This window comes from Haliotis rufescens, unplaced genomic scaffold, assembly GCF_023055435.1.
Source record: "Haliotis rufescens isolate VD_foot unplaced genomic scaffold, xgHalRufe1.0.p SCAF_7, whole genome shotgun sequence".
Classification (NCBI taxonomy): domain Eukaryota; kingdom Metazoa; phylum Mollusca; class Gastropoda; order Lepetellida; family Haliotidae; genus Haliotis; species Haliotis rufescens.
In genome coordinates this window covers 56,598,498-56,625,301 of record NW_025964361.1, presented here as the reverse complement: position 1 = coordinate 56,625,301, position 26,804 = coordinate 56,598,498, and the positions used below count along the sequence as shown (strand labels likewise).

The window sequence follows — 26,804 nt, the reverse complement described above, 5'->3', positions numbered from 1 at the left end:
AGCCAGATGAACAAATCAGACACTCGCTAACACGGCCAGATGAACAAATCATACACTTGTTGACACAGCCAGATGAACAAATCAGACACTTGTTGACACAGCCAGATGAACAAATCAGACACTTGTTGACACAGCCAGATGAACAAATCAGACACTTGCTAACATGGCCACATGAACAAATCAGACACTTGTTGACACAGCCAGATGAACAAATCATACACTTGTTGACACAGCCAGATGAACAAATCAGACACTTGCTAACACGGCCAGATGAACAAATCAGACACTCGCTAACACAGCCAGATGAACAAATCAGACACTCGCTAACACGGCCACATGAACAAATCAGACACTTGCTAACACAGCCAGATGAACAAATCAGACACTCGCTAACACAGCCAGATGAACAAATCATACACTTGTTGACACAGCCAGATGAACAAATCAGACACTTGCTAACACGGCCAGATGAACAAATCAGACACTCGCTAACACAGCCAGATGAACAAATCAGACACTCGCTAACACGGCCACATGAACAAATCAGACACTTGCTAACACAGCCAGATGAACAAATCAGACACTCGCTAACACAGCCAGATGAACAAATCAGACACTGGCTAACACAGCCAGATGAACAAATCAGACACTTGCTAACACGGCCAGATGAACAAATCAGACACTTGCTAACACGGCCAGATGAACAAATCATACACTTGTTGACACAGCCAGATGAACAAATCAGACACTTGCTAACACGGCCAGATGAACAAATCAGACACTCGCTAACACAGCCAGATGAACAAATCAGACACTCGCTAACACGGCCAGATGAACAAATCAGACACTTGCTAACACAGCCAGATGAACAAATCAGACACTTGCTAACACGGCCACATGAACAAATCAGACACTTGCTAACACGGCCAGATGAACAAATCTGAGCAACATCCCACGCTGTCATTGTCTGATGACACACCATCAGGGTTGCCAATTACATTTAGTTGCCACTTACAAGTCACTATGTGTGAGAAGCAGAGAATTATGTAGGATTCCAAACTTAAAGAGCCCTTGGCAAGCAATTGGGATTTTTTAAAAACTTTTTCATTTGAACATTGCAGTCATCTTGCTCATTCAAAGCAGAATGTAAAAATATGCACTAAAAGCCACTTCCTCTCACTGCTATCAGTGGAATACCAGTCAATTTGACAAAGTCATATCACATAAACATCAACTAGGAACAATTCTCAATTCCCATTTGGGAATTTTTACTGACATTTGCAATCAGACTGGGGGGCTGAATATCAGCATCTCAACAGGCCTAGTTAAGTCCGTGATCTGGAGTGATTGTGACATAAAAAATATATCTAGAACCTAAAATACGCACAGACTGACAGCCTGATTCGTCACCTTTGATCAAAAAGAAAACGATCATGACAATGTAACAATTTGAAATACTTTATCGCAGTTTCACCTGCTGCCTGTATTACCAGCCATAAATCCTAGCCCACTTCTCCCTTTACCCAACACCAGATCATGCCGACATTCAGACACTCATCAGACACAGATACAGACACACATCAAACTGACCACACATTAAACCCTAGCCATACAATCCAGAGATATGGTAATGGCAGTCCACAAACCCAAATAATGCTAGCAATTGCGTACCAAACTACCCAATGAACTGACTCGGGTCAAATTGTCTTCAACTGGCTGGCCAAGGTGTTTTCTAGCCAAATCTCGGCTGACAGTGAAAAGAGCCTTTCTTCACTTTCACCAATTTGCAGTCGCTGTGAATCAGGACTGGAGCCACCAAGAATAGCAATGACACAAATTACCCACCCAGGGATTCAGTGTGTAGTCCTTGATGACAGGAAGAAGACTTCCTGGATAATCCATTTGCAAATTCAGACATTTGCTGTTATGTTGAGTTCTGATCTACTTTCTTCATCGGAATCAGGAATGTGAACAACCATTCGCCTTCGATGTGGCATTTCCTGACAAATCAAGCTGGTTCATATTTCCATCCTGGCATTTGGCAATGACTCATATGTTCATTCAACCAGAATTGAATATATTTCTTCATTCATTTTTTAGGAAACCTGAGCTGAGAATAAATCCATGAAAAAATAATAAGGCCATTTTGCAGCAATCAAATTGCAAATTTGCGAAAAACGACAAAATAATTATTTTTGAATCCCAAAAAATCGGTAAAGCATCATTTGGGCAGATTACAAAATGTCAATATCAAATGCCAATCAAAAGGGATGATAACAGCTGCTTCTCAGTTAATTTGCACGACAACCATCACATAAAAAACAATTTCAGACAAGACATGGCTGCTCTTATAATTGTTACAAGATCCAAGACAGCAGTAAGCACCAAAGACGTTCAAACCAAGCCGTGAAACATCCTTTCAAAAGTAATCTTGTGAAAATTGAAAATAAACGATATTTGCAGGAAGGGAGTTCTACAGAATCGAAGATGAAGATGAAAACTGTGGACAGAAAAATCACCCGAAGATGATCAATAACCACTGATATTTTTTGCTCATTAACGCTGAAAAAGCCGGAAATTGCCTTTCTTGATGCAATACCTCCAAGGCGATTAACTTAGACCCTGCGCGACGTCATCGACTTTCTTTCAAATTCTGGACAGTCACAGTATCTATGATAGTACTATGTCATTTTTGAAGTGCTGTGTATACGACATATTTAGAACTGGCAGACCATTGAACCACGATTCCCTTGGGGTCAGACAAGTACCATGTCGATGGAGATTAAGCGTTCCATATATGCAGAATCCGGTCTCCTACAATCATATCGACTGGACACAAATCTGATTTCCAACAGATTTCTGACAGGAAGCAAAGACCAGTTCATGCCTAAAAGGTGCCATCTACATATGTTTTATGTTGTTCTGTGACAGCCTCAAGCAAAATGATCTTATCAATATTTTAAAAGTTTTCATTCATATTTGTTCAAACTATGTGTGTGGTGTGTCAGCATGGTCAGTGTCTGCTGATAAATGTGTATCCTACCTTGCTTCACTCTTGCACTTTCAAGTAACAACAGAAACTGGTTTGGGTTTTGTTGAGATTCATTGTTTATATCTATATCCAGCTTTGAAAGGCATTCAGCACAGTTCAGCAATATTTTCCACATAAAATCCACACAGGTTTTTTTTTTGTCATTAGCAAGCTTTCTTTGTTTTTTAACGCAGCTCCCTGCAATACTGGTATTCCATTTGTTTGTTTGTTGATTAACGCCGCACTCAGCAATATTACAGCTATATGACGGCGGTCTGTAAATAATTGAGACTGGACCAGACAATCCAGTGATTGACATCATGAGCATCGATCCACACAATTGGGATATGATGACCTGCCTCAATCAAGTCAGCGAACATGACCACCCGATCCCGTTAGTCGCCTTTTAGTCACTTTTTACGGCAAGCATGGGTTGCTGAAGACCTATTCTACCCCGGATGTTCATGGGTCCTACTGGTTGGTTGGTTGGTTGTTTAACGCCGCACTCAGCAATATTCCAGCTATATGACGGCGGTGGGTCCTACTGGTATTCCAATTATTTGAAGATGGCCTGTAAATAATCAAATCTGGACGAGACAATCCAGTGATTGATATTGCAAGCAAAGATCCACGCTGACTGGGTACGATGACACACCATCAACCATGTCACAGAGCATGACAACCCGATACATTTAGTCCCTCTTAAACAGAAGTATTCTAATCATCCACAAAATGAGAAAATCCTTCCGCACATTAGTGTTACATCTTAAATATGTGGACAACCTCTGCTAGCTTTTATCCAAGTAATTTGTCATCACTGGTACAATTAAAGCTTTCATAAAGATATAAGATATGATTTTTTACAATATATAGACATGACTGAATAGCCAGTGCCTTACACTTTCTAAGTAAAGTACAAATTGTCATACTATATTTTTTGGGGTGAAGTCCCATCTGGGATTCGAACCCACACTCTCATTTGATTAGGTAAGTTACTGTCTGACATCATTTCACAAGCCGAAAACAAAATGTATACAGTGATTCCTCGACATAACGCCCTCGATATACCGCTAACCCGGATGCAGCTTGGGGTAACCCTTGGCTCCCAAAATACATGAAGAATTTCCCTACAAAGCGTGTTAATGCAACAACGTGACAAATAAACTAATGCGATTTAATTCCGAGTCGCAGTACTCTTGTGTGTATTTGTTACACAATAACGTTCATGATACATTGTAGCCAGCTGCAGGTGATTGTAATGATTCTGCCTTTTGCTCCGATTGTGAAAAACAAAATGTATACAGATCTGGCATTATACTCACAAAATCAAATCACCACAACGAGAAATTGTTCGATTTAATACTCATCTCAGCTGATCGTGATTGGTGAGATGACACGTGAAATGTCTTGGAATTTCAAACAGACCACGTGTAATGGCTTCTGGTATTTGTGAGTGAGTGAGTGAGTGAGTGAGTGAGTGAGTGAGTGAGTGAGTGAGTGAGTGAGTGAGTGAGTGAGTGAGTGAGTGAGTGAGTGAGTGAGTGAGTGAGTTGGGTTTGACGCCGCTTTTAACAGTATTCCAGTTATATCGCGGTGCGTCAGCTTAATGTGGGAGGAAAGCCCGAAGTGATGCAGGTCTCAGACGTTTACCACTTCGGTGAAACCCACGAGCACGGGTATGTAGCTGACAAACCTAGAAACATAATCGGGGCGAACCAGGATTCAAACCCACAATCATAGGTGTCTGGCGTGAACTCTGCACAGCGAATCGCGGCGCCTTAGACAACTGGGCCACCTGTGCCCCGGCTTCTGGTATTTAATCCGGACTTTCAACAGTAAACATGCAATTAATACAGTTGAGTGCCTACTGTGCCACATAGAAAAGACTGCAAGATATGAGGACCTTCACGTGATACAAGTTCGCAGTTTACTGTTCCAAATAAAAGCAGCATAACGGGACAGTCAACTTTGAAATACTGTCTGTAACAGTAAAACTCCCCATCACTAATCAATACATCGGTTATTTTTCAGTCAATATATTGATAGTGACATTAAAAGGCAATGACAATCGCACACTGAAGCATAATTTAAAAAAATATTTAACAAGAACTAGATTGTTTCAATGAAGTTAAAACATGGCTCAGTCCTTTCTTGGTAAGGTACACTTTTTTCTGTTTTATCATGACAACTATCAATATCAGTATCAATATCGGTTATTTTCAGAGTAAAATTTCACTACCTGATTTGGTCTGAAGAATCAGTACATATTGAAATACATAGGATACAATTACAAACCCACCTCCAGCTATAGCAGTATTTTCAAATGATATAATATGAAATTGAAAACGACTATTCAGATGAAATCTCACTTCAGAAGTAACCTACACATCGGAATTCACATCTTCTGTCTGGGATTGAGCCAGTTTTGAAATATAAAACCCCTGACATTTAGAATCCAACTTCTCAAACAGGCAAGGAAAATGTTGATGATTGATCGTGAATTTTCATCAGGCTTCCGCTATAAATCTTTAGTAACCGTCTCCTCCGCATTTCATTAAAGTAGAAATGATTTTCTATAAGAAGGTGATTTATTCTGCAATAACCAGCCTTACATTTCATATGGTATTGGATGTAGAACCTTCGAGGACTCAAACACCGGGTAATGAGTTGGGTCCTCGAGACGAGAATCATGAGAATCACGTGTGAGTGGGTTTGGGCGGGTGGTGAAATGTGGTTTAACGTCGTGTTCAAGATTATTGCACCTATGCATCTCGTAACGTCTTTTGGTATGATGCAGCCAGGATGACCGAACCTTCATCTCTCTGGGTAGACACTCTATCCACTAGGCCATGGAAGCTGTCATAAGTGATTGGAAGGGTTGGTGAGTGATTGGGTGGGTTGGTTTGTGAGTGATTGGGTTGGTTGGTGAGTGATTGGGTGGGTTGGTGAGTGATTGGGTGGGTTGGTGAGTGAGTGAGTTGGGTTTAACGCCACTTTTAACGGTATTCCAGTTATCCATCGCGTCGTGTCAGCTTAATGTGGGATGAATGCGTGAAGTGTACAGGTCTTAGACGTTTGCCACTTCGGTGAAACCCATGAGCACGGGTATGGTGCTGACAACCCTAGAAACATAATCGCGCGATTCAAACCCAAAATCATAGGTATCGAACCCACAATCATAGGTTTCTGGCGTGCCCAAGGGGCGCAACTCTGCGCAGCAAATTGCGGCGCCTTAAATGACTGGACCACCCGTACCCCCAGGTGGGTTGGTGAGTGATTGGGTGGTGAATTATTGGGTGGTGAATTATTGGGTGGGTTGGTTGGTTTTGGTTGGTTGGTTTGTTGTTTTACACTGCACTCAGCAATATTCCAGCTATATGACGGCAGTCTGTAAATAATCGAGTCTGGACCAGCCAATCCAGTGATTGATATCATGAGCATCGTTCCACGCAATTGGGATTGATAACATGTATCAACCAAGTCAGCGAGCCTTACCACCCGATCCCATTAGTTGCCGCTTATGACAAGCATAGTCGCCTTTTACAGCAAGCATGGTGGGTGGGTTGGAGAGAGATTGGGTGGGTTAGTGAATGATTGGGTGGGATTGTGTGGGATTGGGTGGGTTAGTGAGTGAGTAACTGAGACCAGTAAGGTCTGGAGACTGTAAGATTCTCTACAAGGTGTCTGTGGCTCTACCTGAATGCAAAGTGTCTGGTGTTATGTTCAGAAACAAATCTGACTGATCAGACTACTCCTGACACATGACAACAGGGCTGTCATTATCAGTCAGTGATTAACCACATTAGTTCATAAATGTCCACTATCCCCTGCCTGAGAACATAAGGACTCATCACTTCTTAGAACTGTTATTCGAAATTTGTTAACCTCCAGGCAGACTGTATTTTCAGATGACATTTGCTTTAGATACTGGTTTGACGTTTCTCCCAGCATCAAATGACAGAAAACACATCAACCTTGAACTCAAAACCTTTTTGACCATTTGCATGAAAGGCTTCAACAAACCCACTATCATTAAACAAACAATCAAAAGAAACATGATCTTGATAATAACAACCCAGAACAGAGATGTCATGATTAAAGTGAAAAAACAACTCCCCGAACCAGCAACTTAAAAAGGAATAGGTTCAAATTTCAACAACTCACCTGTTCTAAAAACACTGTCTACCCAAACCACAAGACAAGCAACAGTACGCTTTCATTGTTCACCTTGACTCAATCACTACAACCAGCTAGCGCTCCAACTTACTGAGACAGTCACACAGAAGCAATTGAGACAAAAGACGTTCGTAATTGACCAACTGAATTTGCACTGACGAAAAGAAAAAAAATAATCAACTAAATCAATTAACTTTTTTTTTCAGGAGCGGATGTGACAGAGCGTAGGCACTATATTGATTGAGGTGAAAGTGCCGAAAGCATTGGAAGGGCAAGGCGCGGCTTAAGTATCGACAAAGCTATTTCACATTTATTTTATGTTTTATTTCAGGCGTTTGCGTTCATCACGAGTCTGGCATCAGGTGGAGGGGATCGCCAAGAGATTGAAAACATGTGACAGCAATATGCAAATGGCACTGAACTCAAGTGACAATCAATGCGCATATCGCTAGGTTTAGGGAGTTATCACCTCTTGACGAGGAGTAATAGCTTTTGCTGCACTCTACTAGGAAACATCAAGACCAATAATTCCTTCTTTGAGAAAACAGAGATCTGTGTGAATTAAATCTCCAACAAAACTCAACCCAACTGCTTGATAAGAGACTGAGCCAAGAAGTCAAGATGAACTCCTTTACAGTCATGCTGATGTCAACGCACAATTGTACATGTTGACATAGCAAAAGCAATCGTATTAGAAACTAGTATTTTGATCACTCGGTCTTGAATGAGCTGGGATTAACATTGCTTTGAACATTAATTTAGTTATGTCAGAGGAAAGCTGCAAGTGACACAGGTGAAATCTGAAAGTATGGGCACAGTGCCCATGTGAAGTGGCCTTATCTCCTCTATGTTCAGTGTGTGGTAATCATTATTTAATTAAAGGCTAGAGGCGCAAAGAACATGACATTGTGGCCCAAAGAACATAACATTGTGACCCAAAGAACATGACATTACAGCCCAAAGAACAAAGCATTACGACCCAAAGAACATGACATTACACCCTGAAGAACATAACATAATGGCCAAAAGGACATAACATTATGGCCCAAAGAACATGACATTGTGGCCCAAAGAACATGACATTACGGCCCAAAGAACATGACATTGTGGCCCAAAGAACATGACATTGTGGCCCAAAGAACATGACATTGTGGCCCAAAGAACATAACATTATGACCCAAAGAACATGACATTATGGCCCAAAGAACATGACATTGTGGCCCAAAGAACAAAGCATTATGGCCCAAAGAACATGACATTGTTGCTCAAAGAACAAAGCATTATGGCCCAAAGGACATGACATTATGGCCCAAAGAACATGACATTGTGGCCCAAAGAACAAAGCATTATTGCCCAAAGAACATGACATTACAGCCCAAAGAACATGACATTGTGGCCCAAAGAACATGATATTGTGGCCCAAAGAACATAACATTATGGCCCAAAGCACATGACATTACGGCCCAAAGAACATGACATTACAGCCCAAAGAACATGGCATTGTGGCCCAAAGAACATGACATTGTGGCCCAAAGAACATAACATTATGGCCCAAAGAACATGACATTATGGCCCAAAGAACATGACATTACGGCCCAAAGAACATGACATTACAGCCCAAAGAACATGGCATTGTGGCCCAAAGAACATGACATTATGGCCCAAAGAACATGACATTATGGCCCAAAGAACATGACATTAAACCCTGAAGAACATGACATTATGGCCCAAAGAACATGACATTACAGCCCAAAGAACATGACACTACGGCCCAAAGAACATGACATTACGGCCCAAAGAACATGACATTACGGCCCAAAGAACATGACATTGTGACCCAAAGAACATAACATTATGGCCCAAAGAACATGACATTACGGCCCAAAGAACAAAGCAATACGACCCAAAGAACATGACATTACACACTGAAGAACATTACATAATGGCCCAAAAGGACATAACATTATGGCCCAAAGAACAAAACATTGTGGCCCAAAGAACATGACATTACGGCCCAAAGAACATGACATTGTGACCCAAAGAACATAACATTATGGCCCAAAGAACATGACATTACGGCCCAAAGAACAAAGCATTACGACCCAAAGAACATGACATTACACCCTGAAGAACATAACATAATGGCCCAAAAGGACATAACATTATGGCCAAAAGAACAAAACATTGTGGCCCAAAGAACATGACATTACAGCACAAAGAACATAACATCACAACCAAAGAACATAACATTACGGCCTAAAGAACCTAACATTGTGGCCCAAAGAACATGCCATTACACCCCAAAGAACATAACACTGTGGCCCATAGAAAATAACATTATGGCCCAAAGAACATGCCATTACGACCCAAAGAACATAACATTTTGACCCAAAGAACATGCCATTAAGGCCAAAAGAACATGCCATTACACCCCAAAGAACATAACATTATGGCCCATAGAAAATAACATTTTGGCTGAATGAACATGACACTACGACGCAAGTACATGACATTATTCCCTAAAGAACATAACATTATGGCCCATAGAAAATAACATTATGGCCGATTGAACATGACATTACAACCCAAAGAACATGACATTACGGCCCAAGGGACGTAACATTACGACCCAAAGAACATAACATTACGACCCAAAGAACATTAGCATTACAACAATCTATTCATACAAGATCTATTCATCATTGATTTTACAAACATGATGAGTGAGTGAGTATGATTTTACGCCGCTTTTAGCAATATTCCAGCAATATCACGGCGGGGGACACCAGAAATGGGCTTCACAGATTGTACCCATGTTGGGAATGGAACCTGGGTCTTCGGCGTGACGAGCGAACGCTTTAACCACTAGGCTACCCGACCGCCCCTACTAACATGATGAAGTGACTTATGTAATTTCATTACACTAAGGATAAACTCGGATAGCTGTACAATAGTAACTTGTTTGATAGGCATTACTTAGAAGTTGGCGGATGACAAGATAGACACAATTTTATGGATAACAACTTTTTTAATACTGTAAAAAGCGACGTTTCGGTATAGATCCTTATACCGTTGTCAAGCAACGTATTAAAGAAGTTGTTATCCATAAAATTGTGTCTATCCTGTACAATAGTAGTAACAATTTGGGGACATGAGTTGTGCAAATGATTCCAATGACGGATTAGGAGTAGTATTTGGGACGAATGTATTTCCTTATTAGGTCAGTAAAAGCTCATCTGTTCATCATTTATCCTGAGCTGTTCTATATGTCACTACAAGTTAGTCATCACTGCTCGTCTCTCAAACTGTTTTTCTTCCTCATGGTTTTTATTTCCAGAAGAGCTCAGATACATGGGATATATATGATTTGTTGTGTGTTGTTTAATGCTGCACTCAGCAATATTCAAGCTATATGACGGTGGACTGTAAATAATCAAGTCAGGACCAGACAATCCCGTCTTGGGATACGATGAACCAAGTCATCGAGTCTGACCACCCGATCCCATTGGTCGCCTCTTACAACAAGCATAGTCGCCTTTTACTGGAAGCATGTGTTGCTGAAGACCTACTCCACCCCGGATCTTCATACATATAAGAGCACACAGTTTTAGTATGGCCGTTTACAGGTAAATCTTTTCTTTGATATATCATATTTTGGAGCTTCATTTGACTCAGGCAATGAGGACTTCAGATCAGTTGACAGAGGGAGCTACTTCCATTCAAAAGCCTTACTCTTATTGTTTTTGTTTGCAATAAATTTCTCAATGTGGTAACGTCCCTCAAGTTTGTCCGTTTTCCAAGGGTCACAAACCCCTGCCCATTTTACTGACTGCTTGTCACAGCAAAACAATTTGCTCAATTGTCTAATGTTTTTAAAGATGTGACTCCATGACATCATGCAACGTCCACAACAGAATATTTCACGCTATAGCAGTCCCTTCTATGTGAGGTTCAGAACTAATCAATCAACCATCTTGTATTTCTCTATTGGGAGCTCCAGGACTACCCACCTGAAAGATTGCCCATCTGCGCTCTAGGGTATTTAGTAGACCTCTATATCTCAGATTGAAACCGTGAGGATTCCAGGTAAGAATATAGGTCCCCAGCAACCTATTCTTATGTTAAGGTGACGTAATGGATCGGAAAGTCAGGCCATGTGACTTGGTTGATTGCATGTCCTCTTATCTCAATTGTGTGGATTGATGTTCTTGGTGTTAATCATTGGATTGTCTGGTCCAGACTCCAAATTATTTATGGCTGCTGTCATGGAGCTGGAATATTACTGAGTGGGGCATTAAACAAACATTTCTGATTGGCTTCACACCTTAAATATGTTTGAAACTTATAAACTGATTTGTTCCTTAATTACTACCGCTGTCATATAGCTGAAATACTGCTGAGTGTGGCGTTAAACAAACAAACAAACTGTATACCATAATTTATTAATATTGAATTTAACTAAAAATTAACTTTGAATGAGGAGTCCAGACTAAAAACAAAAAGTGCCACGGACAGTACAGGTTTCAATGAACTAAATCTCTACACCACTCCAACACACTGTTCAAAGTTGTCTCCCTTAGAAGACAGGATCTGCTGATCATTGGTCTTAGTATCAGCTCTGTTGGTTCGTTAACTGTGCTCGTGGGTTACACAAAAATGTGTATCTACAACCTGCGTCAAACAGATGGATGAAACACTGTTCGAAATGCTAAAACAGTTGTCAGTCAGGATGACCTCTTGTTTACACAGCTTTTCAATTCCCATAACTCTGTGTAGGAATTCAATTCGGCCTGTTCTTGCACATTTTATCCCTTTTTGTTAGCAAAGAAGTATAACCTAACATGAAGATAGACACAAATAGTAACATACATTCATGATGTTTGTATAATGTACTATTGAAAAATAATTAACATTAATCTTGACTTAGAAAGAGAAAAATGTTAAACTGTTGGTTAAACCCCAACACTGACCATTCTGAGTATCTTGAACAGCTCAAAAACCTGTGCAAGTCAGTGAAACCTGTCTCTGTTTACAGAACACAACCAACCCTACAGACACACTGCTACTAGTGCACGCAACACAAACAAACAACAACCAATGATGCTGTTGAATATTACTTTCTTTGAAGTTACAATCAATTCCCACTGCAGTCAACTGGTGGCACATCACTCCATGTTGATGAACTGACAGTACATGAAAAGTCAATTCTCAGTCCGACGTGCTGATGCGTGTGGACATTATACTTCATAGGCTAGTTTGACATCCATTATCAACATGCACTCGCCTTATCAAGCTTATGTCCGGATGCTCTCACGCGCACAAACATGACTGTTAAGAGGGTTTAATGGGACCGTGGAAATCTACATTGACATGAATCAGGTTGAAATATAAAACAAAGTGGAACAGATTGATTGAGAAATATCAATAGTTTGTGAAAGCAAAACCATGTGTCTCTTTTTAAGAACCTTACAGGAGCTAACATCAATACTAAGCATGACAAAGGACCGGTCTAAATTATTCCACACAGTATTTTAGAAGGGTTCATTTTCTTCGAGATGAAGTTAGTCATCCAAAACATCTGAAAGATTTTGTTATAAGATTTAAATACATACAAGGCTGTCCAATCAAAAGTTGATAAAATCATGAACTTGTGAAAAAAAACAACTTGGTCTCTAGCAAAATCACTGCAGCATTTAACAGGTTCAAAAGCAATTACTATTTTATTTGTTTTACTAGCTACTGGCTTGAGATCATCTGGTTCATATTAAAGTGCCTGTAGGCCCTTAGCAGTGTTAGCTTTCCAAGCCTTAGCATGGTTGGTTTGGGATGATTTTGTCAATATAAAAAATCAAATCTCTTCACTTCAGCTAACTCTCTGGTCGATAAATCTTTAAGCTTCTTGGTCAATATAATTACCATATAAACTTGACGTTTATTTTTTGGGGCTATGTTTGTCAACAGTCCAAAGTTCGTTTTACATTTTTGGCTTGGGTCTGTGCTGTCAACGTCAAAACTTTTTTAAAGGTAAGCATGAAGAAACAAAGTACATACTCACTGCTGTAGTTTGGATATAATTTCACAAATGCTATCAAAATATTGTAGAAGATTTAAATCTTTGTTGTTTGCATTTTAGTGTATTTAACATATAGTTCGTTTAATTGGCGATATTTGGGTAATCGTAACCTGTTTGGGGTCACAACACTTTCAAACACTCCTATTGCAGCCCTACCACTAAAGACAGCCTCCCTTGTTTGTCTGGTTTAGTAGTCGAGCCTCTGCCCAGAGAGTGGAAGGACCGGGGTTCGAACCCCAGCCGCGTCATACCAAAAGATGTTAAAAGATGGTTCTTGTTATTACCCAGCCTGGCGCTCGGCATTAAGGGGTTAAAACAAGGGCTGGTAAGTTTGGAGTCAGTATACTGTGTCTGAGTGGGGTATTCATGTTAAACTGCGGCATGGTATCTCGGTGGGCTAGCACTATAAAACTGCCATTAGTTCGGACAAGTACAAGCAGCCACGCACACACACATGTGCATGCACAACGTTATATAAGCAAAATAATCTTGGATGTGACACCAAACCCCATTTCACCTCACCTCACCAACCACTATACTGTATCTTGTATATAATCTCATTCAAACAAGGCTACCCAGACAGGTTACAACTGTTAAAAAGTGCTTGTTGTAAGAGGCGACTAACGGGATCGGGTGGTTAGGCTCACTGACTTGGTTGATGTATGTCATCGTATCCCAATTGTGTGGATCGATTGCTCCGGATGTCAATCACTGGATTGTCTGGTCAAGACTCAATTATATACAAACTGCTGCCATATAGCTGAAATATTGCTTAGTGCAGCGTTAAACAACAAACAAACAATCAAACAAATAAAATATACCTACATTTCCTTTCCGGTACACGTATTCCAGTGATTTACTATTGAGATGTGATTCAATAGAATACATCAATTACATGGAATGAATTCATTCAATAACATGGAATGAATTCAATCAGACTGACTTATGATAATGTTCTCTTCCCAATTTCACTAATACCGTACTTCACGAGATTAATGCATCACTAAATTAATGTGACTGTCGACCTCTGGACTAAAGTTGCCATGCAATTAAATTGAGTAGCCCTACCTTGGAACTGTAAAACTAATAAGCATGTGATAACACAAAGACTAAGAACGCCATGACATAGGACAGAGTGATAGCAGTTTGGGTGAATAATTAAGTATAGCATAACTATGACAACAGAGCGCAACAAACCCGTAAAATTCCGGGGTGGAACAGATCGACAGCATCTCATGCTTGCCATAACAGGTAACTACAGGATCGGGAGGTCATGCACGCTGACTTGGTTGATACAGTATCTCATGCTTGCCATAACAGGCAACTACAGGATCGGGAGGTCATGCACGCTGACTTGGCTGATACAGCATCTCATGCTTGCCATAACAGGCAACTACAGGATCGGGAGGTCATGCACGCTGACTTGGCTGATGCATGTCATCATTTCCCAGTTGGGTAGATTGATGCTCATGGTGTCAATCACTGGATTGTCTGGTTCAGACTTGATTATTTACAGACTGCTGTCATATAGCTGGAATATTGCTGAATGTGGTGTTAAACAACACACAAATAACAAACAAACGAAAGAGTGCAAAAAATACAACAAGTGAAATAAAAAAGTCCTTATAATGTTTTTAGTTGGCTTACACAAATAGAAACAGAAGACTTTCAAACAAAATATTTTGTCTCATTCTGTTATCACTGGTTATACCATTATGTGAATTAAAAAAACCCACAAAGATTTTATCAACACTGTTGGTAAGAAATGATGAATAATACTTACACAAATATTTTTTCTAATAACAAAAAAACTATCTTTTGGTATCTTGTCATGTTTAAACTGGACTGCTTTTCATTCATCATGTTTATCTGGAAGTCAAAGTTGTGTTTTTACTCGACCACCTACACTGAAATTTACGCCCAATGGAAACTAATCAGGTGTTCACAGCTATTTCACAAAGAGCAAAATCTCATGATGCCAAATTCAAGTTTCAGTTTAACGGGCAGGATAAACATTTTGGCACTGACTCCCTAGAATCCGTTTTGAGGCCATATGACGTGGTAAATGCATGCTATACACCGATGCTGATGACATGACCACATGCAATATAATGTATAACACACACTAACATAACATGTGCAGGCATAGGCACCATGCACCAAACAGATCTCATGTTGGGAGGGTCACGAAGTACATCCACAAATCCTACTCCTGATGTTACTGTCAGCACACGGTGAGGACAGATTCTGCTTTGTCTCTTAAACATCCATTTCTGAAACATGTTATTTCTATTACGAACCATTGTCTACTGGAGCAACATTTGCAATGCCGTTACAAGCCAGCACTCACTGTACAAGACTGGAGGGTACTCCTGCATGTTCCTCAATACACTATCATGTCAGACTGAACAGGGTGAGTGAATGTTGTTTAGTGCCACAGTCATTCATATTCCAGCAACATCACAGTATTATTAATATTCGGGTCCGGCAATCTAGTGACATGATGCTCATGATGTCAATCACTGGGTTGTCTGATCCAAACTGGATTAATTACAGACCGCTGCCATATAGCTGAAATATTACTGAGTGTGGCATTAAACAACAATCTCTCTCTCTCTCTCTCTCTCTCTTATAAATATTTGAGTCAAGATTAGTGATCGAAATAAAATGCACCGATCTACACCGTTGAGGTATGACGATAAAAGAACACCCATACATATCTCTCTCTCTCTATGTCTGTCTGTCTCTCTCTCTCTCTGTCTTTCTCATTTAAAGAGTTACTATTAAGCTGAAATCAGTTAAGATTAATTTTAGGGATGATAATGATTTTCTTCATGTAACAATACAACTTTGAATTTAATAATTTGCATATGCAAAATAGAAGTTGAAATAGAACAGTCAGTATAAGTTAACATGGTTGAACACTACTGAAACACAACTCTGCATAGTGACTTGTGGTCAAAAGCCATCTGAGCCCCCTTGACATGTAATAGTATGTACCAGCCTGGCTGGAACTGCTTGTGGCTGTAATGTAACCATGTCTACACAGAACCTGCCAATAAAGCCATCTGAGCCCCCTTGACATGTAATAGTATGTACCAGCCTGGCTGGAACTGCTTGTGGCTGTAATGTAACCATGTCTACACTGAACCTGCCAATAAAGCCACAGGCCAGTAAGGGGTTCACGTCAGCATTGGAGCAACACTTACTGTGTTGCCAGTCACATTAGCAATAGACCGATAGCTAGAGACAAATATGATCAAACTAGGTTATTAAATGACGACCAGTGGCCCAATATAGCAGGGTATAGTGTGTATGATGTGGTTGTCATCCATGATGACATTCTCACAGTGATCTTATCAAAGAACGCCTGAGTGTCACCTCATATGTGAGGTATTGGGGTTCTATCATAGATATGGAAACATGACATATTTTACAAGCTTTGACAAACATGTTTGAAATTGTAAACTTATATTTCAACATCATTTACAGTATTATTATGCCAGATGTGCATGTGAACAGAGAAACTAGAAAAGAATATGGATTTCAAGAATGTTCAGAGCCTTGCTCTTAAATCCGGAAAATTAGAGTTGGAACAAAATCAACAGTGCAGACCATACATGTTGATTGTTAGCATGGAGAGACAGATATTTCACTCTTGTAGATGCTGACAGTTAACTTGGAGAGACACACATAGTTCCAGGACTCGAAAATCCACTCGTCCGCTAATTGATGAGAGGCAGTACGTGTAGGGCGAGACAGAAGTGAAGAAACATTCATCCTACCGGGCCAGTATATATTTCATTTGTATCAATTCATCTCTTATCGTTTTCAAAAAAAATGCAGGATAATTTCAAACCTTAAATATGATTTCATATCTTGCACATTCTTTAATAGTAAAAATAATGAAATACATGTTGCTTATATCATAAATAGACAGCATACAGTTACTTGGCAACTGTTTGTTAGAGAAATGAACAGAAAGTGCGTTTGAGAAGCTGGTTTGGAAACTAGTTTTTACAGCAAGGGAAGTATATTTTTTTATTTTTGTCGTAAGCAACTTGTTACAGACGCTCAAATGTCAAAGTGAGAGTGAATGATTTTGTTAGGGGATATACCGAAATTTTTAATCAAGAATGATGAGGTTGATCTGATTACTAACAGGCCAAAAAAAGGGGCACATTTCTAAAAAAACAGTACGGCTGTAAAAAATAAATGAACTGCAAGACACATGGTTGAGCGAGTTTGAATGGGGATGATGAAGGTAGCTGACAGTGACTGTGAATTATTTTGTACAGTCTGTTGTCAACTCAAAGGTTCATTACATAGAATGGAAATAAAAACAGAGAACATAAAACTTTATAAAATTTAAAAGGGCAAGTGAAAATATTGCAGAATGAGTACAAAATAATATACAAGTTGAGTTAAAGACATTTTTCAAGCTCTATTGTACTTTTGTACAAATTGACAGTTAACTTGGAGAGACATGGCGAGAGATAATGTACCTGTGTACAAGTGACAGTTAACTTGGAGAGACATGGCAGTTAACTTGGAGAGACAGAACACATTGTCAGTTACACTGGATTAGTGCACTGCTTCCAACACATGATGAACCCAAGAATAAGACTTGAATAGCATAAAATCAAAATGGAATAAATATATTATCCTAAATGACAACAAATTGGCAATAATGGAACGACTATAGTCAGTGAAAACATCACCATATCATTTTACATAAATAATACTAATAATTAACAATATACCATTCAATGCATATTCAGCATGTTCAGTTGACAAAAACATACAATATTCTCAAAGATTTACTCCATTATTCTCTAATCTAACATAACCAAAAATTTACTTAAGCTTATTGTCAGTGCCACAACTCTCACAGGTCAATTGTACAAACATCTCAGCATTAAAATATTTCCTCACCCAAACAGACACATTCTTGTTTTGATTTGCAAATAAATGCACACATTCACATTCAACCTCAGGCAGCCTGTCACATTAATAAAAGCAAAGGCTTGTCAAGATTCTCCAAACATCTCACAACCAAGACATGCTCGAGTTTCAGTTACTGCCTTCCCAGCTTGTATAGATCTGTGGATGTTGAGACTGTGAAGACTTCAAAGGAGGAAGGCGAGTGAACCCACGAGTCTACTCAATGGCTTCTTTGAGAGAAGTGTGATTACAGGACATATTGCTTCAAATGACCTTTTGTGTGTGCTCAGAGACATCTATCTCAAACAACCCGTCTCTTCAGTGATTTCTCAAGTTGCAAATTTTCCTGGAAAATGATTACTTAAATTTGTGGGCATGTGAGTTAATCAGATGCTGATCACAAGGTAAATGAGCACTAATTATTTGTGATAGCATCTGTAGTCTTTTTTAGAAAGATGTTGGTTAATTAACTCTTCAGCGTAGCCATGCAATCAGGTTGCAGGTGTTTTTGTAACAAAACTTATTCGTGGCCATGGAGAATTCATAGCCACTCCCAAAACGTAGACAACGTTCATGGAGAATTCGTAGACACAAAACAAAAAAATTTGGGAATATTGCATTAATGTAAGTCTATCATTCAGTATTGCATCTCTTGGCTTTAGGAAATCTATGACAGATAGCGGATATGTCTATGCCAGTTCTTGTGGTTGCTTTTAGTGTGTAAGAGGTCACCTTCTGCCTTAGCAAATTCAGATGATCTGCCCACGTTTGGGACACTTGTGTGCATGGGTGAGGGTGAGTATGGTTTTATGCCGCTTTTAGCAATATTCCAGCAATATCACGGCAGGGGACACCAGAAATGGGCTTCACACATTGTACCCATGTCAGGAATCGAACCCGGGTCTTCGGCGTGACGAGCCAATGCTTTAACCACTAGGCTACCTGACCGCCCCATGTGTGCATGGTGTGAGAGTAGGGTAGACATATATCTATTGGGAGTTTACGTATCAATAAAATTTGTATTTTGTTTTGTTTTTGTATTAATATGATATGATGTTTGATTGTTAGAAACTGATAGAATTTCTTTTGCTGCTCTGTTTATAAATATATGATCACTCTATGCCACTTCTGCCAGAGATACAGGCCCTCCTATCTATTGGTATTAAAAGCGTTGAATGAGATAAACAAAATGGAGATTAGATGTGTACAAAATTTACTTCTGGATTGTCTACGAGTTCACTGTAAATTGTGTAAATTGTGTCGGCGGTGTCTACGAACTTAGTGCATCCATGCAATCCACCACTACCCACACAGCACTAATCCAAATCTAAGACATGATCCCAATAATGTGCATTTCTACTGCTGACACCACCACCTTTCATAACATACATTCACCATGTTCTGTGTGACAACAATGCTGAAAGAAAGTTTTGTAAGAGAGTCTCCCTAGGCATTCAGAAGTTGAATGTAAGCACGACAAGAAGTTTAATTAATACTATGAATGGCAAGAAGTAGCCCTGTAATGATGTGTACGTATACAGAAGCCGTTGTTATCCATAATAATACTCCTTTTCAAGTATTGTAAGTAGATAGCAATCTTAAATCCATCAATTAATCGTAACACAACTATACCAGCTGATTACATAGAGACAATGTCCCAGTCTCATTCAAAGCACGAATTACAACACCCAGATTTTGAATGGAAGTATCCATCAGACCGTGAACCATAGGGCTCTTTATAAACATAATACATGACGGTCACAGACCGTCATAGACTCATAGTGTCAGTTGGATTTTGTGATGAAAATTGATGTTGGTGGTGTTTTTGTGTTAGTAATTTGGGGAAAAAATACAAATATGTTATTATAATCTGTAGTTATTGTCAAAAATAGCAAAATGATTCAGTGTCACTATTTGGTGAAAAAATCCCATTCACAAAAGCGTATTTAATAAGGTATACTTACTTTTTCTTCATGAAGAGTGGACGTATGGAGGACGCCATTTTCGATGTAAGGGAAGTAACTGGGTAAATGAGCACTTTATGGGACCCACTAAGCATTGTATGTCGAGCAGAGCACATTTTCGAACAAAGAACTTAAATTTACATGTTCGTATTTCGCCCGAGAATAACAGTTACAATGACCATGTTTTGAATACGATAAAAGAGGAAATTCGTAATAAAATGAACTTGTTATACGAGTGTGCTTGTGAACTGTATTATTATCTGCAGTGAATATGCATTTAATTCAATATCTACATGTGGTTCAAAATCAGCGAGTAAATGAAACTCCATGAACAAAATACGTGTCTTTATTACGCCAACAATGGTGTCTGTATTACGTCACAGATTATGTCTGTATTACGTCAAAAATGGTGCCTGTATTATGTCACAGATGGTGTCTGTATTACGTCAAAAATGGTGCCTGCATTACGTCACAGATGTTTTTTTTGTATTACGCCAGCAATGTCAGTATTACGTCACAGATGGTGTCTGCATTACGTATTACGTAAAAAATTGTGTCTGTATTACGTCACAGGTTTTGTGTGTATTACGAAAACAATGGTGTCTGTATTACGTCACAGATGGTCTGTATTATGTCACAGCTGGGGTGCGTTGCAAAGCGCCAATCGCTTGTAAGCGAGGTACAGCGATTCGCCTTACAACAGTGCGCTAACTTTCAGCCGCTTGCAAGCGAAACAATCGCTGACTGAGGTCGCTTCGTTCTCAAACCAAAATGGCGGCTTCCTTTGACAGCGGAACAAGGAATTCTTGACTGGATCAACGAGAAAATGAGCTAAGGTAGCTAACACCCCATCATCCTCAGTCTGCTCCACATCTTCAAAGTAGTCATAAATTTCATCAGCTCGTCATCGAGCCTCTTCTATTACGATCTTCATTACGTGGATGGTCAGGCTCGTTGACATGGTTGATGCATTTCATCGTATCCCAATAACGTGGATAGATGCTCATGATGTCAATCACTGGATTGTCTGGTCCATACTCGATTATTTACAAACCGCCGTCATATAGCTGGAAGATTGCTGAGTGCGGCGTTAAACAACAAACAAACAAACGTCAAGGCAACCAAGCGGTAGTTGTGCCGCCATTTTGGAAGAGTGCGCAAGCGCTTCGAACTGTTGCAGACCCCGGGTTGAGCGATGAATTTGCTTTCTCTAAGCGATTCGTGGCTTGCAACGCGCCCCTGGTGTCTGTATTACGTCACAGATGGTGTCTGTTTTACGCCAGCAATGGTGTCTGTATTACGTCACAGAAGGTGTCTGTATTACGCCAGCAATGGTACCTGCTTTACATGCCTGTATTATAATACAACAAAGGTGAAAATAAAAACGACAAACTTTTTCCATGTCCATGTTCTCTGCCCAAAGTTGAGTCGATTGTACAATTCCGACTATATCATGAGCATGTGTGTATGAATCACTATAAAACAGTGATAATACTATGTGTTCGCGAAAAGGTGAGCGTATCCTGCCCCACCGATGGCACCCGTGACAAACACATGCAAAGGCAAGTCAATTGTTCACATGAAAAAACAACAACACGGAATCATATATTACAAGTCAAAGTAGGGAACTGCATCGGAAATCATTCGTTTCACTGATGCGTCAAATTTGGAAATGTCCTTCACATGTCTACCATAAATCTTTTGGAAGGTTTTGCGGAGGCCTCGATTGATGTAACCTTGTGACCTTGTAACACAATTTAGCGTTAAATTTAAACAACGTTAACTCTCTAATAGTGGATGTGTTGAGAGTAACAGTAATGCGTGTTTGTTGTAATGATCAGCAATATTCCAGTTATATGACGGCGGCCTGTAAAGAATCGAGTCTCGATCAGAAAACCCAGTGATCGATATTGTGAGCAACGACCCACGTCGTCGGGGTACGATGACACGCAATCATGAATGTCACCGAGCCTGACCACCCAATCTATGACGTCTCCTCTTACGACCAGCATTGTTTGCTGAGGACCTATTCTGGTCCCAACGCTGGTTGCATATGTTGAACCTTATGGATGACGAATAGAGACTATTTGACCATTTCTCTTTACATGTCGCCCTAGATGACCACAATCGTTTCTCGGAATGTGCTACGTGAAATAATGACAGTTATAACGACCGATAACACGTGACATAGGAACTCCACGCATCACGCTCACACGAGGCATGGGTTGCCACAAAAGGTTATGGACAAAGATTTGTTACCAGAAATACGATTCCTTTCCAACTTCAAATTCCCCCATTTTTTTATTGTATATGATTTATGCATTTTTCGGTAATATAAACATAACAGCGTATTTAAACAGGCGACTGTAGACTAACACCCAGTCACTGAAATGAATATATTTTGCAGTAGAGAAATTATCTTCATATGATATAATAGAAAGGAGCCCCGAGACTCTATTCATTTTCAGGAACTGCGGTAATCTAGATGTGCCAACTGATATAGACTTGCATGGGGTGTAGTCGATATATTAGTTTCAATGTCTATATGCGACAGCTGTAGACGTGTTAAACAGTGGGTCCAGTCTCATCTATAAAACTCCACACATAGCTGAAGGATATTATGTACGCATCAATCATCGTGAGTTGACGATTAAAGTTGTGAGGCGGTCACAAGAATAGTTGTAAACAGGATACAGTAAAATGACCTCCCTTTCAGAATAAGATAAAGGTATATATTTACCTACTCATACATAATTTCGATACATCAGCATGATATTAATTCTTTTGATCACAGTACCTACAAATACTCAAGCTCATAGACAATGTTGTGTTATTTAAGTGGGGAGGCGAAAACTGGGGGTCTGTCCATGAGGTGGAGGGGAGCGTGGGCGCTTTCTAATAAAATTGGTTTTGTTTACACTTAAAATTAGGAAAGTTGCGCCCCTGTCCGCGACCCAAAACCATTCACAATGACAGCTGTCTTGACTCTCACCAATACTCTGATACCATTCACAACACATACACGTGAGCAGTGTGTGAAATAATGTTTCAACAGCACCAGCCAAACTGGCTTGGCTAGATATTTTATTACTAGCCAATTGCAGATTTAAGTAGACACAGTTTTTTACCCTACCAAATACAAAGAGAATGTTAGGTTAGAACTTCAATCTGAGTCAGTATCAACAGAGACCATATAATAGATTATTGTATGGTCTCTGGTATCAATTAATTCGGCAGAGCGATGGCCAAAGTAAACACGAGATAGTAATGACAATATCATGCATTCGGATACCGCTCCAGATTTTGTTGTTGTTGTTGTTGTTGTTGTTGTTTTTTGTTTTACGCCACAATCAGCAATATTCCAGCTATATGACGGCGGTCTGTAAATAATCGAGTCTGGACGAGACAATCCAGTGATTGACATCATGAGCATCGATCTACGCAATTGGGATACGATGACATGCATGAACCAATTTAGCGAGCCTGACCACCCGATCCCGTTAGTCGCTTCTTGCAAGCGTGGGTTGCTGAAGACCATTTCTAAGCCGGATCTTCACGGGGCACTGGATTATTGCTGCTGTTTATCTGAAAAGAAACTATACTGTTTCTTTATATGGATGTGGAATAAAATGACAGTCCATCTTTATAAGCCTATCTGAGTGTATAATGTTGACGGGAAACAATTCTCCAGCCTAACCGTAGTTGATTAACGAGGTGTGGGCATTAAACAGTCTAGACGCAGCAATAACTGCCTTGTGTGGAACTGTGACATTATCTCTATAGGATAATCCTTTATTGATCAATTGATCAAAGTCATAAAGTTGATTCACCAGACAGGTAAAGTGTTATTTTTCAACGAGTAGTTATCTCTATCTTGCTCTGACAGTTGCCCCAGCCCAGTACTCACAGACAGAAAAACAGTTTGATATCACGAAAATACATAATTATTATTGATTATAGACACATGGGTTAATTAGGTCATTTCTTTCAAAAGGTAAGGTCATGGATAAGATGTGAAAATGACCTTTTCTTGCGAGTAGGGCGGATAGAATTTCTATTGGGAGAAGTTTCAAGATTTGGACTTACATTAAATCATATGGTGACTAAATGTCTTAAGATACCATAATACTTTTTCATCCTCAGCAAGTGGTTAGCCACATCTCACTTTGGTTAAGCACTTGCTGGGGATGAAAAGCATTAGGGTATCTAAAAACATCTCACTTTGGTAAACATTGTAGACATTTGCTGACATATGTGGCCGCTGGCTTGCTCCTAGGACTATTATTTATTATTAGATGTTTTACAAAACAATTGGCCAAACATTGTCGAAAAATATATAAAATAAGATTCAGCTTCCAGATTAGAACTGCTACTAATACAAACGCGGATCCAGCATTTTTAAAAGGGAAGGGTCCAAAATATCGAAATCCTCTCTCAGTCATTTTTACTGCCCGCCCATGTAATAAATGAAAAACACGCAAGTTTGTACATGGCAAGCAGCCGGCGAGGTAAGGTGAATTGGGGGTTATCGTTGCGTTCAAAATTATTGCACATACACGACGAGCATGGGCTCGCGCGTTTGTGTTTTTGTGTTCGTGCGTTTGTATACTTGTGAGTCCGGGCATATGGGCGGTCGGGTAGCCCAGTGGTTAAAGCGTTCGCTCGTCACGCCGAAGACCCATGTTCGATTCCCGACAAGGATACAATTTGTGAAGCCCATTTCTGGTATTCCCCGCCGTGATATTACTGGAATACTGCTAAAAGCGGCGTAAAACCATACTCACTCACTCATTCATGTCGCTTTTATAGTGCTAGCCCACTGAGATACCACGCCGCAGTTTAACACGAATAACCCACTCAGACACAGTATAATGACTCCGAGCCGACCAGTCCTTGTCTTAGCCCCTTAATGCCGAGTGACGGACAAAATAACGAGAAGCACCATCTGTTAACGTGTGTCGGAATGACGCGGCCGGGAACCTTGCCTTCCAGGCAAGATGCGAAAAGATATATTTGATTTTGCTTCCTCTTTTAATTTCCTTTTTTTTTGTGTCGGTTTGTTTGATTTCCCTCCCAAAACCACATTTTAATGCCACTGGGCCACACGTCTGTCCTTTGGTTTTATGAGTTTGATATTAATGTGCAAGACAAACGTAAGCGGGCAGTCATCTGAACGATCTCTATTGAATTCTGAGGGGACCAAATAGGAGTTATAATACCCCTGATCGTCCAACAAAGAAAAATATCCATTTTAGATTTCAGGACATTAGGTTCAGCATATTATAAATCAGCTCAAATTGTTTCTAGAGAATGCTATAGTAAAACTGTTGTCAATGATGTTGTAAAGAACATGTTTATGTCTTGTACGATCAATAAGGATGACCGAAATTTACTTTTTAACAACCTAGGTGATATCCTGGATGTAAATGTTTTTGTTAAGATCTGGGAGATTCATACATCTATTATAACAGAATGTTCTCTTTTGACAAGAAACAAACAGTTTGATTGCCTGTGTCATGATCATCTTGAGAATGGGAATCGTGTACTGATAGCCTTCAACAAAATGTTGGAATTTCTTTAAACAAATTTACAATACTTGAAGTAAGCAAACAATTGATGGAACATTCAACACAAACAAAATTAATATTTAAAGTCATATTTATTTACAATATTTATATCATAATACAAAGTCATAATCTCATTATCAATGAACAACTTCCTACGAAAAAGTAATCAGTTAGGCAATTTAGAATAGATATTGTATTAACTGAAGAATATTAATTGCTAGAATAGGTTCCAAGTGCCAGTTATGAAAACATTTTCCCCAGGCAAGGGAGTTTCCACTGGTTTTTAATAGTCAGATAACTCCCTTGCCTCAGGAAGATGTAATAGAAGCTGACTAAATATAATGTGTGACTACCATTACAGACTATGTAATATGAACCATTGATCATACAATCAAATTCTAGTTTGTTGGTCATGAGTATTCACAGCACTATGTGAACACTAGAGTGAGTTGGGTTTAACTCCGCTTTTAACAGTATTCCAGTTATATCGCGGTGTGTCCTTAATGTGGGAGGAAAGCCCGAAGTGATGCAGGTCTCAGACGTTTACCACTTCGGTAAAACCCACGAGCACGGGTATGGTGCTGACAAACATAGAAACATAATTGGGGCAAACCGGATCCGAACCCACAATCATAGGTTTCTGGCGTGCCCAAGGGACGCAACTCTGCACAGCAAATCGCGGCGCCTTAGACGTCTGGGCCGCCCGTGCCCCCTGTGAACACTAGAAACAACATTCACTCACTCAAGGACACATACAGAGTTTGTAAGGACTGACCAATGAAATATCTTGTTTCACAGATACTTGTTTTTATCGATATGCCAAAAGGAACAAATTATTTTGTTAGGTATGATTTGTGGTATATTAAACATTATATTTGTGAAAAATAAGATATGTTATATACTACTCAAAAGAAGTTTAAGAACACCTGATTCTTTCATATCAACTAAGTAATGTGAAAGAATCGGATGTTCTTTTACGTCTTTTGAGTGGTATATTTCATCAAAGCATTTCAGATATATATGGTTTTCACTTAGGGGAAGATTAGTCC

The 26,804-nt window shown here is 39.6% G+C and overlaps 1 protein-coding gene across 1 annotated transcript in view; it reads right to left on the bottom strand.

Moving 5' to 3' along the window:
* Positions 1 to 20,237, bottom strand: part of LOC124129815 (zinc finger CCHC domain-containing protein 10-like) — a 67,585-nt gene extending 47,348 nt beyond the window's left edge. Inside the window, exon 1 of the mRNA XM_048387550.1 lies at positions 20,189 to 20,237. Within this exon, the coding sequence (XP_048243507.1) occupies positions 20,189 to 20,226 (38 nt within the window). The 5' untranslated portion in view covers positions 20,227 to 20,237. The remainder of the gene's footprint in view (positions 1 to 20,188) is intronic.
* Positions 20,238 to 26,804: the final 6,567 nt, after the last annotated feature.